We start from the raw sequence: 17,242 nt of genomic DNA, 5'->3' as shown, positions 1-17,242 counted from the left end.
TCACAGACTTTTTTTTTTTTTTTTTTTTTATACATGTCCCCCCGGGCAGGACCCGGACCCCCATAACCATTGTATGCCCAATTACTTGCATATAATCCTTTAAAATGGGCACTTTAGATTTTTGACGTTCGGGCCACATTGACTAATGGGGTTTGTTGTTCGGGTCCGAACTTTCGCGTTGTTCGAAAGTTCCCGGTGCAAACTGAACAGGGTCCTTTCGGCGGATCCCTAGTGAAGATCCTCACCTCCTTTAGTAAATCAGTCTCCACATGTGACTGTAGTACAAACGAATAGACATGTGCAATTCGTTTAGTTCCGAATTTGTTGTTTAACAACTTTCGACAAATTCGTTAATTCGGAAATATCTGAATTAACGGTTACCCCTTTGATTAATTTTTCAGAATATTTGGAAATTACAAATTTCGGATATTCGGAAATCCGTAAATCTGAAAATAAGAACGAAAATCCGAAAATTCAAAAAGAATGCAAATCCGAAAATTAAATTTTGACTATCTAAAAGTTCGAAAATTTGAATATCTGAAATAACTAACTACAGTAATAATAACTTCAAGGATCAGGAAGGAATTGTTTCCCCTGCTGTAGCAAGTTGGATCATGCTTTGCTGGGGGTTTTTCGCCTTCCTCTGGATCAACTGTGGGTGAAGGATTGTTTATATGAGATTGTAGTATTATTATTATTATTATTATATATATATTTTTTTTTTTGGTTGAACTAGATGGACTCGTGTCTTTTTTCACCCTAACTATGTAACTATAGGTATTGGAATTTCCTTTCAAATCTGGCTGTTAGTGAACCTAACGAATTGATCCAAAGTTATGAATTATCCGAAATAACGAATGCGGTATCTAAACAAATTGAACATAACAAATTACTTTTTATTATTATTAATTCGTTACTTTCCATTCCTTTCGATGCGGCATTCGTTATTTCGGATAATTCATAACTTTGGATCAATTTGTTACGTTCACAAACAGCCAAATTTGAAGGGAAATTCCAATACTTATAATTGAGTAGTCGGTTATTATTTCAAATTTTCTGACTTTCTTTATTTTCGCATTTCCGAATTCCAAATTTTTTGAATTTACGAATTAAACAAATGAAACAAAAACACATTTTTTGGCAGTGCACATTGTCTAAAATCTAACAGAGACAGGAGACTTTCTCCTGCGGAATAGAGAAGGACTTTACCCAGAGAGAAGATGATCCTCTCGCAGCCGTGTTGATTTGCTGAAGGCAAAGGCAAAGTGCACTTTACAAATGCAGTTGCTCCCTGCAAGGGCATTTTCTCCAGAGCTTAGTAAATAAGGAAATAAGAAGAAGCTCTGACTATCATCGTCCAATCATGTGCAAGCAAAAATGCTCTTTCTTTTTTTTTTTCTTTTCCATGTGATTGGCTATTCTTTGCAAAGTGAAGGTTCACCATATTCACTAAGCGCTGGAGTAACTGCCCTTGCAAAGTGCATCGTCTATTTGCCTTTAGTCTGTGTCTGTAACCACATTCCACAACATTCCATTTATTTATTTATTTATTTATCTTTTTTTTTTTTTTTTTTTTTTTTTTAATCATTGAAGTAGATGTTGTGTCTTTTTTCAACCTGAAAAAACTATGTAACTATGTAACGACACAACCAGGACACTTATAAAATGAATTTATTATTTTTAAAATCCACTTTTTTTTTTTTTAAATTAATGCAATAATTACAGTTACCAAAAATTTTTTTTTACATTTCAGTAAAGCCAGAAAACAAGAGGTTGTGAAATTCTACAAACATTTGTACAGAATTATTTTGGCTCATGTCTAACATCTCCAGACAGATATCGGCTAAAAGTGCAAACCTTTCCAAAGCAAAAACAACGTGGGGGAGGGAAAGGGGAAACCGTGCCTAATAAATAACCGTGATTGTATGTTATGGAACAGCACAATTTAATATTATATACATTTTGAGTTGGCTCCGCCCTTTGCAGCTATAACAGCTCCACCTATTCTGGGAAGGCCGTCCACAAGGTTTAGGAGGGTGTCTATGGGAATGTTTGACCATTCTTCCAGAAGAGCATTTGTGAGGTCAGGCACTGATGTCGGACGAGAAGGCCTGGCTCGCAGTAATTCATCCCAAAGGTGTTCTATCGGGTTGAGGGCAGCCCACTCAAGTTCCTCCACCCCAAACTCGCTCATCCATGCCTTTATGAACCTTGCTTAAAAGGCCAGTTATAGGTGGGGGCAGTGGCCATTTGTTTTTACTGTCATATATTTAAGGAGTCTTCATCAGGAGGAGGGGTCTTCTCAGCTAAGCACACCCACCTGCCTGTATGTCTGAGCTAGGGGCAGATGGATTCCAGGTAGTTGAGGTCCATCAGGTTGAGGTCAGGACTCCGTGCTGGCCAGTCAAGATCCTCCACCCCAAACTCTCTCATCCATGTCTTTATGGACCTTGCTTAAAAGGCCAGTTATAGTTGGGGGCAGTGGCCATTTGTTTGGAGGAGTCTTCATCAGGAGTGGGGGGTCTTCTCAGCTAAGCACACCCACCTGCCTGCATCGCAGATGGATTCCAGGTAGTAAATGCTACATAAATCATCTGCCCTTACTCAAGATGGCCACGACCAGAAATGCTAGGAGGGTGTTTTTCAAAGTAATTTCTCAGCAAAATAAAGCATGGAGAGACATGGATGGATGGAGGAGTTTGCTTAGAAAATTAAAAATGAATTGAATAGCATTTTCAGCTTGTGGTGCTCTGATACAGTCTAGTTCGACTTTAGGAGCTTTCTTCAGTAATAAATACACAAATATTCACATAAAGAAAACATTTTTTTAGGGGAGAAAAGAGCAACATACAAGGGAATCATCTATTTCTGGACATTAAGCTGGGAGACATTTTGAAGTCTTTTTGAAGGTCAAAAATCATTTTGGTGAAGCCATTCTACTACAGCCAAAGCTTCATTTTTGAATAAAAAAAAATGGTTAAAAATCATTGTGAGCCATTAGAAATGCTCTAAAGCACTGATATATTCCTTGAAACATTACTTATTTCACTGTCAATAATGATGAGCCTCTATTCCTCCCAGTGACCCCAATGATGGGGCACTATTCCTCCCAGTGACGCCAATGATGGGGCACTATTCCTCCCACTGACGCCAATGATGGGGCACTATTCCTCCCAGTGACACCAATGATGGGACACTATTCCTCCCACTGACACCAATGATGGGGCACTAGTCCTCCCACTGACACCAATGATGGGGCAATATTCCTCCCACTGACACCAATGATGGGACTTTATTCCTCCCACTGACACCAATGATGGGACACTATTCCTCCCACTGACACCAATGATGGGACACTATTCCTCCCACTGACACCAATGATGGGACACTATTCCTCCCACTGACTCCAATGTTGGGACACTATTCCTCCCACCGACTCCAATGATGGGACACTATTCCTCCCACTGACACCAATGATGGGACACTATTCCTCCCACTGACACCAATGATGGGACACTATTCCTCCCACTGACACCAATGATGGGGCGCTATTCCTCCCACTGACACCAATGATGGGGCGCTATTCCTCCCACTGACACCAATGATGGGGCACTATTCCTCCCACTGACACCAATGATGGGGTACTATTCCTCCCACTGACACCAATGATGGGGCACTATTCCTCCCAGAAATGGGTGCCGATGTCTCATCCAGATGTTGCTTTGTATGTGTGAGAGCGCCGCATTCGTGACAACCCGTTCTTAAGGGGATAGCAGGCTAAAAATTTCCCACCCAGTCCAAAACCTGAACGGATTTTGGTTTTTAGATCCAGAGTCAAAACATATTGCACCAATTCCCAAGTACTTCATCTTGCTTTTTTGGGAGGGGTTTTGTTTTTTCATCTTTAAAATCCTATTTCCTCCCTATCATGTGACACTACATCACAATTGGAGTAGATCCGAAGTTGACGTGTGACGCTATAATATTCAAGTCCAAATACAAGTGTCTCGGCCAGGGGTCCCGCTCGGAGGCCAGTAGCTATAGCTATAGAGAGGCTCCCAGCAACCAGCAGGGTAGGTACCCAACAGGTCAACCTGGCAGATGAGGCGGGCTCACCCGAGGTGCTGGGTCTAGTCACTAGCCAGTGTTCACCAGAGCTCCTGATGGTGGAGATGGGTTTTACTGCTAGTTAGTTCCAGTTCATGGTTCTCAGGATTGCCCCACCAGGAGGTGAGCAAGCCTGGGGTACAGTAGCAGATATGGCAGGTAGGGATCAAGCATAAGCGTAGTCAGTAAACAAGCCAAAGGTCGGTACCAAGTAGTTGCAGGTTAGGATCAGGCAGAAGTGTAGTCGAGGAACAAGTCAAAGGTCGGTACCAAGGGATCGCAGGTTGGGATCAAGCGGAAGCATAGTCAAGGAACAAACCAAAGTTCAGAAACAACTGATTGCAGGCTGGGATCAAGCAGAAGCGTAGTCGAGGACAAGCCGAAGGTCGGTAATGAGTGGTTGCAGGTTGGGATCAAGCAGAAACATAGTCAAGGAACAAGCCAGTGGTCAGTAACAAGCGGTTGCTGATTGGAATCAGGCAGAAGAGTAGTCGAGGAACAAGCCATAGGTCAATAACAAGTGGTCGCAGGTTGGGATCAAGTGGAAGCAGAGTTAAGGAACAAGCCAAAGGTCAGCAAGCGGTTGCAGGTTGAAATCAAGCAAGGGCATAGTCAAGGATCAAGCCAAAGGTCGGTAACGAGTGGTTGCATGTTGGGATCAAGCAGAAGTATATTTGAAAAAAAAGCTAAAGATTGGTAACAAGTGGTTGCAGGTTGGGATCAAGTAGAAGAGTAGTCGAGAAATAAGCCAAAGGTCAGTAACAAATGGTCGCAGATTGAGATCAAGCAGAAGCGTATTCGAGGTACAAGCCAAAGGTCGGTAACAAGTGGTTGTAGGTCGGGATCAAGCAGAAGTGTTGTTGGCAAACAAGTCAAAGGTTGGTAATAAGCAGTTGCAGGTTGGGATCAAGTAGAAGATTAGTCGAGAAATAAGCCAAAAGGTCATTAACAAGTGGTTGCAGGTTAGAATCAAGCAGAAGAGTAGTTGGGGAACAAGCCAAAGGTCAGCAACAACTCATTACAGGTTGGGATCAAGCAGAAGAGTAGTCAAGGAACAAGCCAAAGGTTGGTAACGAGTCGTAGAAAAGATACGGATGGCAGCAGGAGTGACAATAATGAGATATTGGCTGTAGAAGAGCACAATCATCTGGCAAACAAGAAGTGCAAAGGCATGGCTTAAATAGAAAGTTCATGGGAGGAGCAAAGGGGTTAAGGTTGAAGAGAAACATGAAATCAGGCAAGGTTGTCTAAGGAATCAGGCATGGGGCTGTCCAGCATCTCAGGTGGCTCACAAAGAAGAGACACTGCCAGAAGCTGCAGGATCAGACCCGGGTCTTGACAACAAGTTTATGCCAATGTTAGATCGTCTGAAAGCCAATGTGTTTCAGGGGCTGTAACTCTGCACACTTAATCAGGGCATAAAAAAAAGAACTAAAGAATCAATATATAGTTGGATGTTATTGAAGTGTTGTGAGTTTGCATCTGTTGGCAGCTAGTTCAAGCAGCACGTTCATTCTTATATTTTTTTCAAGCCCTGATGAAGGAAGTCCCTGAAACGTGATGGCTTTGTGAACAATCTATCATTAGAAAAAATGTGTATTTAGACTTGAGTATTAGAGTGTGAAGCTTTAATTCGATATCCACTCACTCCTATCACGACCCAAGGTGACGGTGGAACCCCTTTGGTGTGTAGAAGCTTCCAGCTCAATATGTAAAATCATATATATATATTTACACACCACTGCCGTATTATCTGATGACAACAATAATATAAAATAACCATATAAAGAAACCTCAGAGTTCCAACACCTCTTGTCCATTTTCTCAAGCAATTACTTCACAATATGGCTGCCTTCTGTATGTAGCATCCGATATCTCTTCTTCCCAGAGTCCTACATGAAGGGCTGGACTTCAATTAGGAACCATCCGGACCGCATGGGATGGAGGCCAATAGGAAGATTTCTTTAAACTTGACGTTGCATTACTTGTTTCTCAAATCCAACATTGAAGTATCTCTTTGCTGTGATTAAATATTTTGCTCGTACCATAGAAAGAAGACTTTTCAGTTCCCGGATTGACAGAAAATGGCGCATTCATTAGGCGATAAGCTTTGTGTCGCCCTCTAGTGGTGACCCCCGCTGAACGTTGCCACTGGCAGGCACAGGAGGGAACAGAACTGGTCCTGAGCCGTCTGTGACCAGTGAGGCCGGTAGATTTTACGGAAGTCTCTGATTTCAGGCTTGTAACACGGTGAAACCTCACACCTAAGAGAAGAGGAGAAACGATTGCTGTTAGGATGTTCAGTTCCGAAGCTACACAGCGCACAGTGGTTACCAATGGTTACCAAGCACCACAAAACACACACATTCGTCGATCGGGAAGGAATTTTTTTTCATCCCACTGCAGCCAATTGGATCATGATTTATAGGGGTGTTTTCGCCTTCCTCTGGATCATCTGTGGGTATAGGGTTCTGTAGATGGAGGTTTTCTAATTTAGTTATTCTTTTTATTTTTTTCTTACTGCTTGAATTAGTGTGTATGTAAATATGTACCCGTATAGATCAGGGGTCTCCAGACTTTTTAAACAAAGGTCCAGTTTACTGTCCTTCAGATATTAAGGGGGCCAAGCTGTGGTCAGGGGGAGTAAAAAAACAAAACATGGCACCAGTGGTTAGTAGGAGGAGGAAGAGTGCCCCATAATGGGAATTAGTGATAGGAATAATGCCCCATCAGTGGGAGGAATAATGCCCCATCATTGGTATCAGTGAGAGGAATAGTGCCCCATCATTGGTATCAGTGGGAGGAATAGTGCCCCATCATTGGTATCAGTGGAGGAATAGTGTCCCATCATTGGTATCAGTGGGAGGAATGGTGCCCCATCATTGGAATCAGTGGGAGGAATAGTGCCCCATCATTGGTATCAGTGGGAGGAATAGTGCCCCATCATTGGTGTCAGTGGGAGGTATAGTGCCCCATCATTGGTATCAGTGGGAGGTATAGTGCCCCATCATTGGTGTCAGTGAGAGAAATAGTGCCCCATCATTGGTGTCAGTGGGAGGAATAGTGCCCCATCATTGGTGTCAGTGGGAGGAATAGTGTCCCATCATTGGTGTCAGTGGGAGGAATAGTGTCCCATCATTGGTGTCAGTGGGAGGAATAGTGCCCCATCATTGGTGTCAGTGGGAGGAATAGAGGCTCATCATTATTGACAGTGAAAGAAGTAATGTTTCTAGGAATATATCAGTGGGAGAAATCCCAGAGGGCCGGATAAAGGTGTGTAAAGGGCCGCAGTTTGGAGACTTCTGGTATAGAATAATATCTTTGAATATACACATAAAAATGTTTTGGATTTTTTTTTCTCAAAAAAATTGGAAAACAACTTGAGCTCCAGCACTTCCCTATAGTGGGTGAGATGTGCTGCTCTGTGTATTTTAGGGTTTCCCTTTGAATTGAGGTGAATGGAAGTCACCACATAAAGCAGGAAGGGAGGCCGTGTGCCCCGATGTGCCGTATGGCGACACCTTATGCCGCGTACACAAACGGTGGGAATTTCCGACAACAAATGTTCGATGGGAGTTTGTTGTCGGAAATTCTGACCGTGTGTGGGCTCCATCGGACATTTTCCATCGGAATTTCCAACAAACAAAATTTGACGTCGGGATCTCAAATTTTCCGACAACAAAATCCGTTGTTGGAAATTCCGATCGCGTGTACACAATTCCGACGCACAAAGTTCTTGACGTTCGGAATTTGCGACAACATTTGTGTGACCGTGTGTATGCAAGACAAGTTTAAGCCGACATCCGTCGGAAAAAAAAACATGGATTTTGTTGTCGGGATGTGCGATCGTGCGTACGCGGCATTACTGTGACTGACGGATTCTTTCATGTCCATGTGTTTGACCTACATGGAAAATACAGAAAAAACACAACAGCAGCTCATCTAAAGTCAACAATTCCTGATTCCAACATATCTCGGCTTTTTGCAGGTGCTTGAATACTCAGTGTGAAATGTTTAGAAGCGTTCCTGGAGTGCCCCCTTCTGGAGATACTGAGGTAGGACCATTTTTTTTTCATAAAACTTGTAAAACCACCACGTAACAACAGGGCCATTTTTTTTTTTTTTTTGTGTGTGTGCATATATTAAAAGTGAATTTTAAGCTTGAAGATTAGTTATTTAACATTTAATATCATCGAGAACAAAGTGGGGATCATTGCCATGTTTCACGTCACACAATATTTGTGCACATGTTTATCAAAGGCAAAATTCCAGTAAAAAAATACACTAAATTTGATTTTAGTGCACACAAACACAATATATTGCCTAATTCTTTTTTGTAAAATAATACAAAAGTTGAGGTTGCAACAAGTAAATAAATACCAAAACATGTCAAGCCATAAAAAATGGTATTGAAATGGCAACAAAGCGACTCTTTAATTCCGAGTTAACCATGAATGATCGGACCTTGAATTATTACTCCCTCTCTGGCGTTCGTGGTAATAGGAGTAACGCAGTTGTCATTTTTATACATAGGTGTACCCGCTGCATGTGTTTTTATGTTTTTTTGTGTATGTGGTGGTTGGGGACATTTAAAATGTATATATTTTTTTATGCTACTTTCTTTTTTTTTTACTTTTTTATTTTATTTTTTACAATTAACTTTATTTGTATCACAAAGAAGGACCAATAGCCCCCCTATGTGGTAGCACACTGTAATGACAGGTTCTCTTTACTGAGACGTCTGGGGTCCATTAGATCCTAGATGTCTCCCCAGACCTCCACTGAAATTAATTGAACACAGACTCTATCAGCTTGTTCACTGGCCACATCAGTTGGGGAGAGTGACAGCCGAACCCGGACGTGAAATACTGTAATATGGTCCACTGTAGAAAGAAACCGTCAACTCTGTCCTCTTATTAATCTTTATTTGCTCCATAGCATGGATACAGTACTAAAATTCTAACGCGTTTCGGCCATTGTAGCCTTTCTCAGGAAGGCTGCAATGGCTGAAACACGTTAGAATGCATACTATACAAGATATTAACGCGTTTCAGCCATTGCAGCCTTTCTGAGAAAGGCTACAATGGCCGAAACGCGCTAGTATTTTGTAAAGTATGCATGCTATGTAGCTAAAAAAAGATTAATAAGAGGAGCACCGAGTTGCCGACTTCTTCTTTCTACAGTGGACTATCATTGCATGGGGTCACAGAAACCCCAACATGTGCACCAGTCTTCAGCATTTTCACTTCAGACGCAAGCGGTTGAGCTGGATTATGTTTTTTTTTTTCTTTCAAATACAGTAATACACATTTGCTTCCGTGTTAATTCACTGGAAGGGAGATCAACAAACAGGCATTCACTGATCTCCCTTCGTTCTACACACCGATACCCGCCATGTCGGTTCAGGGTCTACAGGTTGGACAGTGGAGCCCTAGATACCAGGCTTGGGGGAAGGGGGGGTGGGGGTAAGGGTCCTAACTTTTTAGCAGTCTGTGGAAGTGAATGGGGGGGAGGTGGGGATTACAGCTGCCCAGATCACTTCCACATGAAAAGCCCATTGGTTAAACCACAACTGAACTTGTTTTAGTAAGAAAAGTCCATCAAAACGTGACAAAGTCTTGTTCTCTTTAGAAAATGGTCACAGCCTGTGTTGAAAAGCCTGTCCCCTGACAGCATGCAGCAGAGACAGACACTTGGCTCTCTATGTGGAAGCAGCAGTCCCTCTACAGAGGTCTGACACCCCCCCTGCTGAGCCAGAGCTAGACCTCTCCTATTGGCATTGACATGAGATTTGCTGATTGCAGAGTCATAGGTCTCACGTAGCAGGGGGTTTCCCCTGTAGCTGTTAGGACCTGGATCTGAGCCTGAGAACTTTTCGCAAATCCATTTGAGATGCTGGATAGCTCCCTGCCTGATTCCTTGGATAACCTTGCCTTGTTTTTCTTGAACCTTCCACCCTTTGCATCTTATTGTGCTATCTCCAGCCAATATCTTGCTCTTGTCACTCCTGGTTGTATCTTCGCTACCAATCATTACAGATCCTGGGCTTGTTCCTCGACTACACTTCTGCTTGATCCCAACCTGCAATCACTCATTACCAACCTCTGGCTTGTTCCTTGACTATACTTCTGCTTAATCCCAACCTGCAATCACTCATTACCAACCTCTGGCTTGTTCCTCAACTACACTTCTGCTTGATCCCAACCTGCAACCACTCATTACCAACATCTTGCTTGATCCTAACCTGCAATCACTCATTACCAACCTCTGGCTTGTTCCTCGACTACACTTCTGCTTGATCTCAACCTGCAACCACTCATTACCAACATCTTGCTTGATCCCAACCTGCAATCACTCATTACCAACCTCTGGCTTATTCCTCGACTACACTTTTGCTTTATCCCAACCTGCAACCACTCATTACCAACATCTTGCTTGATCCCACCCTGGAACTACTCATTACCAACCTCTGGCTTGTTCCTCAACTACACTTCTGCTTGATCCCAACCTGGAACCACTCATTACCAACCTCTGGCTTGTTCCTCAACTACACTTCTACTTGATCCCAACCTGGAACCACTCATTACCAACCTCTGGCTTGTCCCTCAACTACACTTCTGCTTGATCCCAACCTGCAACCACTCTTTACCAACCTCTGGCTTGTTCCTCAACTACACTTTTGCTTTATCCCAACCTGCAACCACTCATTACCAACATCTTGCTTGATCCCACCCTGGAACTACTCATTACCAACCTCTGGCTTGTTCCTCAACTACACTTCTACTTGATCCCAACCTGCAACCACTTATTAATGACCTTTGGTTTATTTACTGACTACACTTCTGTTTGATCTCAACCTGTCCAACCAATCTGCTACTGGACCCTGGCTTGCTCACCTCCTGGTGGGGAGATCATGAGGACGCGGACGTGGTACTAACATGCAGCTAAACCTGTCTCCACCAGCAGGAGCTCTGGTGAACACCGGTTAGTGCGTCACCTCGGCTGAGCCCACCTCAGCTGCCAGGGTGACCTGCTTGTATACCTATCCTACTGGTCAATGGGAACCTCTCTAATGCTATAGCCAACGGTCTCCGAGTCTAACCCCTGACCGTCACCGTAGCCTGTCATCAAGTTAGTAGAACTATCACATTCTCAGACATCATTGAGTCCAAAGTACCACGCGGTTGTACCCTCCTTGGTTCTTTCTTCTTCTTTCACTGCTTTTTTTTATAGATGTTTATAGATGGGACTAAGGATAAAGGAAAATATCTTACTTGATGACCCTCTGAAGGATTTTGCGTTCATCCTGGTCCAGGCACAAGGGGAACGTTCCTCCATTCTGCGCAATAATCTGCGCTTTGTCTACTTTGATTTGCGAAATGCTGATCTGCTGGAAAGAATGGGGGGGGATTAGTGGTGGTCGGCTTTGGTTCAATGGTCGATAATGTAGCATCAGACTCAGTAAAGAGGAACTCCTTCTTTAGGTTTTTTTTTTTGTCAGAGCTAAAGGCTTCAAATACTTCTTTCTTAGCAGGTGTGGAGAGTTGCTGTTTGGCAGTAGTGTGGATTGCGGAGAGTCTAGTGATGGACTGAATTGCATTATATGGTTGGCTGTCTGGGTAAAAAAAAGCCCTTACGTAAGAAGGAAATTGATTCCCGTCTCATTCCTCTGTAATGTGTTCCTGAAATGAACTGGTCAGGATCTGACTCAGAATGAACAGGCTGCATGTAGTCTAATCTCTGAGCAGCTCACAGATGATGTCTGTGTTGCCTTATTGTGACTGATCTATCCTGACAATATAGCACCATGTATATCCGCCCTTAATTCGACCAATCAAATGTATACTGCCAGCAACATCCATTAAATATATGTTCCACCAATTCCAGAGCACATCTGCTGGGTAATACCCCAAGTATGCCCCATACCCCAAGTATACCCCATACCCCAAGTATGCCCCCTACCCCAAGTATGCCCGCCTGCGGTGTCCGCTGTGTGCCTCTCTTGTCCCGTGTGGTTCTCACCTGGTTGAAGCTTTTCTTCGTCTTGGAGTTTTGTCTCTTCACCACCTCCCGTACAGTGAGATTCAGGCATTCCATTCTGGAATCTAAGGAAAACACAAAGCGGTATAAACCCAGATCTCAACACCAATAGAGAAGCTTGCAATGATACCGTGCTTTCCAAACTGCAGCCTGAGGCCCAGATGTGGCCCTTAGAACACCATTCCTCCCACTGACTCCAATTTAGAAGGGCCACTCCTTCCACTGACACCCACTATGAGGCACTATTCCTCCCACTGATGCCAATGATGGGGCACTATTCCTCCCACTGATGCCAATGATGGGGCACTATTCCTCCCACTGATACCAGTGATGGGGCACTATTCCCCCCCCCTACACCAATGATGGGGCACTATTCCTCCCACTGATACCAATGATGGGGCACTTCCCCCCCCCACACACCAATGATGAGGCACTATTCCTCCCACTGATACCAGTGATGGGGCACTATTCCCCCCCCCCGACACCAATGATGGGGCATTACTCCTTCCACTGACACCCACTATGGGGCACTATTCCTTTAACTGATACCAATGATGGGGCACTGTTCCTCCCACTGATGCCAATGATGGGGCACTATTCTTCCCACTGATACCAATGATGGGACACTATTCCTCCCACGGATACCAATGATGGAGCACTAACTGACACCAATGATGGGGCACTATTCCTCCCACTGATACCAATGATGGGGCACTATTCCTCCCACTGACACCAATGATGGGACACTGATACTAATAATGGAGCACTATTCATCGTACCAACAATAGGACAATATTCCTCCTACTGACCACAGGCACTATGTAATTTTCTTGCTCCCACTGGCAACAAAGCTTGAGGCATTTTTTAATCCCAATATTACTGGGACATTTTCTACTTCCGCTGGCCACCGTCTGCCCTCCCCCCCAAAGATTGAAGGAGAGGAATTTGGCCGTTGTGTAGAAAGTTTGAAGACCCCTGCCATGATAGATGCTCAGTGTCTCTCACCCCAAAAGGAAGATGCACCCTCAAGCCCGGTCCTACTATGACAGTTAAGCCTTTACCGGGATCCCCTTGGTTCCCCTTTCTGTGCTGTCTTTACTATCTATTTGTTTTAGGGTTTTGGGGGGTGGCTGTACTGGAGAAAGAGTCCTTTCCCTTATAGTTGTAATGATACTGTGGCAGAGAAAGACCAAATATTCTGGACGTTCTTCTCTATGACTCCTCAATATCAGCTTCAGGGAGGCTGTTGTTTGCACAGGGGAAGTTCTAGGCCATACCGCGCATCTGACTCAACATGTTTGCTGTGTCATGGACATGAACTCACTAGGCCAGGAGTTCATCGTTCCTCTACTAGTGTTTCTCTAGTAGGGAACAGCAAACGGCTACTCATTTCATTGGGCCTTTATGGGGGGGATCTAACAACTGGTTTCTTAAGAACGTCACCAGTTCTGGTCACCTTCATCCACTACCTCTACTTGCTTGCTCTTGACCAACTCTCCACTCTTCACCTCTCTTTTCGTCAATGTCAACCCCTTCCTATTGCAGTTATAGGTGTTATCTTTGGATAGATCATCTTTAAAATGACCGTGAATCAGCTGGAGCCCACACAACTGCCTCAGTCCAGGAAAAGAGAGACCAGGGAAAGAGATGGCCTGTCCCACAAATTTATATCCTCTCCCAGCATGCACCAGTGGCATAAACCTCCTACTGGATTGGCTGAAGGAAATATAAATATTCATAAGTTAGTCTTGTTTGTGAAATCTCATTTTGACCAGTAAGTAATACCAGCGACCTCTACTGGTGACAGTGATAAATCAAGCCAACTTAAGCAGTTAGGCAGTAGGACCCCACTGGGGTCCCCACTGCCGCCATATACTTACAGCGCTGATTTTAAAGATTTACATGTGAGTGTATCTCTCATTTTTTAATAAATTTGATACCTTTTTTATGGATTTACACTATGTGGCCTTTCCTTTTTCCTCTCCACCCAATACTACTGCCATCTGTTTTCTAACATCCTGAGGGACACACCAGTCCATGGTACATCCCAGGACCTCCATCCTGACAACCCTTCTGGATCCCCTACAGCCGCTCACCACCTAAGCCTGTTTTGACCCAACTGGGCGTATGTCTCTTTGGGTCCAATAGATCCGGTAAGCCTCCTTATTGTCGGTGGTGGTGTGCTTGTTTTGTCTTCACTTCAGATGTCACGCACCTATTGATTTGTTCCTCACATGAAGTCACGAAATTTCTATGGACTATCAGTCATTAGGAGTCATACAAACATGGAGGACTTTCTTCTAATTTGTACCTAGAGGTTTTACCAGCTCTTGGACTTTATTGTCTCTATGTTGGACATTTAAGATTGTATTAGCGCTACACTTGTTTTGTTTTCTTTTCTATATGCATACATCCTATTGGCCGTGTTAGCTGCTTATTCTTTTTCTCTTGAGGCAGCGCAGAATTATTTGGTACATTTTTTTAAGCAGTTAAAGTGGTTGTTAAGCCACACTAACCTGTATACACCATCAGCACTGCTTCCTATTGCAGTGTCCCCCTCTGTGTGTGATTTATAAAAATAAATGCTGCAAATACCTAATTTCACTGCCGAGATTGCGATCACATGACCAGCCAGCTTTCTCCTTTCCTCCTATGATAGATGCAGTGGGCGGGGCTGAGAGTCCTCTGCTGATGTCAGTCTGGAGGGGAGGAGGAGAGAGCTGGCTGGTCATGTGATCGCAATCTCGGCTCTTTAAATGAGGTATTTACAGCATTTATATTTATAAATCATTCACAGAGGGGGACACTGCAATAGGAGGCGGTGCTGATGGTGTATACAGGTCAGTGTTATGAGAGCAGCGGGGGAGGCGGCTCCCCTCTCAGACAGAGAGGGGAGGAGGACACAGGAGCAGAGAGGAGAGCAGATAGCAGACTGCTGATGACGGAGGTACGTAAACTGACCACGGTGTCTGGTCTCAGCAGCCATGATACACCGTGGTCAGTTTACAGAGGGGTGGGAAGAAACTGGCAGGATCAGCCAGGTTTTTTTAGGTGTTACAGGGGGCCAAATGACATAAGACAAGCACTGAGTCAAATAACATGCTTTAAAGGTGCAGGATCCATTTTTTTTTTTTGGGGTTAACAAACGCTTTAATAAGGACCAGGCCCTTTTCTGACATTTGTGGTTTACAACTTTGAATTTCAGTGGAACCTTGGATTATGAGCATAATCCGTTCCAGGAGAATGCTTGTAATCCAAAGCACTCGCATATCAAAGCGAGTTTCCCCATAGAAGTCAATGGAAACCAAGATAATTCGTTCCGCATTGACTTCTACTGCATGCAATACCGCATGTGGCCAGAGGTGTGGGGGGGCGTCGGAGAGCCTCGGAAATACTCGGGGACAGCTCGGCTGAACTCGGAAACCCTCAGAAAGGCTCGGGAACCGAGTGTTTCTGAGTGTTTCCGAGTATTTCCAAGTGATTCCGAGTATTTCTGAACGGCTCCGAGTGTTACCGGCGCCCCCACACCCCACACAATCAGTCTGAGCTGATTACAACCCAGCCAAAAACGACATTGACTGTGGGGGTGGGAGCGACCTATACATGGACAGATATTTCTCCACCAGTGTCACAAACAGCGAGGGATCTGTCCGTATCTGTACAACTTACTCCACCCAAAGTTGCAAATTCTGAGCAGAGGAGCAGATCTCACCGTTTCTTGGCTACACACAATACAATTTTCTTTATTTTATATCAGTTGCCTTACCAAGTTCTTCGTATGAATTGCACGCTTTCCTCAAGCTGACCGACGTACAAACTTTCTCTCCATCACTCCATCGACTTCGGCCGCTCACACTGGACTGCAGGGACACAAGATTGACAAATCGATGTCACCGTTACTCTTTTTTTTTTTTTTTTTTTTGTAACCAGACCAAATGAACTTCAGACCACAACCAATCACAATTGTATTTCTCTACTCTGACTTCATGTTAGATTTGACCGGTTGTCCCGAGTCCTGATCTGTTGATCCCGATCACTGGTGTTCACACTTCCTAATTAACCAGTTCCAGAAGATTTACCCCCTAACCCCTTTCTGACCAGGCCATCTTTTGCGATACGGTTGTTTTATTTGACAATTGCGCGGTCGTGCGACGCTGTACCCAAATAAAATTGACGTCCTGTTTTTACCACAAATAGAGCTATTTTATCACCTCTGTGGTTTTTTATTTATTTCTTTTTTGCGCTATAAATAAAAAAAAGGCAGACAATTAAAAAAAAAACAAAAAGAACAAAAACTATATTTTTTACTTTCTGCTATAAAGAAAATCCAATAAAAAAAATGTAAAAAAATATCAAATTTCTTCATCAATTTAGACCAATATGTATTCTGCTACATATTTTTGGTAACAAATCCCAATAAGCGTTTATTGATTAGACATGTGCAATACATTTAGTTACAAATTTGTTTTTTAACAAATTTTGACAAAAAAATTTTAATCTCCGGAATTTCAGAATTTCCAAATTTTTCAATTTCCTAAATTCCCTAAATTTCGGAAATTTCAAAAATTCGGAATTTCAGAAGTTCGGAAAGTAGACATTTTGGAAATTGGAAAATTCGAAAATTCTAAAATTTGTCAGTGCACATGTCTAATATTGATTTGCGCAAAAGTTATCGCGTCTACAAAACTACGGGATATTTTTATGGAATTTTTTTTTTTTTTTTCTAGTAATGGCGGCCATCAGCAACTTATGGCGGCACTGCGATAATGCGGCGGACAGTCGGAACACTAACTGACACTTTTTGGGAACCAGTGACACAGCGATCAGTGCTAAAAATATGCACTGTCACTGTACTAATGAGGCTGGCTGGGAAAGGGTTAATATCAGGGGCGATCAAAGGGTTAAATGTGTCCCTAGCTGGTGTTTTACTAAACTGTGGGAGGTGCTTGTACTAGTGGAAGGCATCGATTTTCCCTGCTCTGCAGGAACACAGGATCAATGCCTTCCCCCGCCGACAGAACAGCGATCGGCCTTGTTTACATACACAGACTTGCCGTTCTGCCTGTGTAACGAACAATCGGTGGGTGCAGGCGGA

General features: G+C 43.5%; 1 protein-coding gene across 2 annotated transcripts in view; it reads right to left on the bottom strand.

Moving 5' to 3' along the window:
* Window positions 1–1,653: 1,653 nt before the first annotated feature.
* PIK3R5 (phosphoinositide-3-kinase regulatory subunit 5) overlaps window positions 1,654–17,242 on the bottom strand; it is a 107,281-nt gene continuing 91,692 nt past the window's right edge. The window contains exons 16-19 of one of the 2 annotated variants that reach the window (XM_073607006.1): window positions 15,914–16,007; window positions 12,130–12,212; window positions 11,382–11,497; window positions 1,654–6,371 (exon numbers count right to left, since the gene is read on the bottom strand). In XM_073607006.1, coding sequence (XP_073463107.1) covers window positions 6,230–6,371; window positions 11,382–11,497; window positions 12,130–12,212; window positions 15,914–16,007 — 435 coding nt within the window. In that variant the 3' untranslated portion in view covers window positions 1,654–6,229. The remainder of the gene's footprint in view (window positions 6,372–11,381; window positions 11,498–12,129; window positions 12,213–15,913; window positions 16,008–17,242) is intronic. The other variant, XM_073607007.1, reaches the window with a different exon arrangement.

This window comes from Aquarana catesbeiana, linkage group LG12 (assembly GCF_042186555.1).
Source record: "Aquarana catesbeiana isolate 2022-GZ linkage group LG12, ASM4218655v1, whole genome shotgun sequence".
NCBI classification, from domain to species: domain Eukaryota; kingdom Metazoa; phylum Chordata; class Amphibia; order Anura; family Ranidae; genus Aquarana; species Aquarana catesbeiana.
Note: the sequence above shows the minus strand (reverse complement) of the source record. Positions and strands in the feature narration are given on the sequence as shown.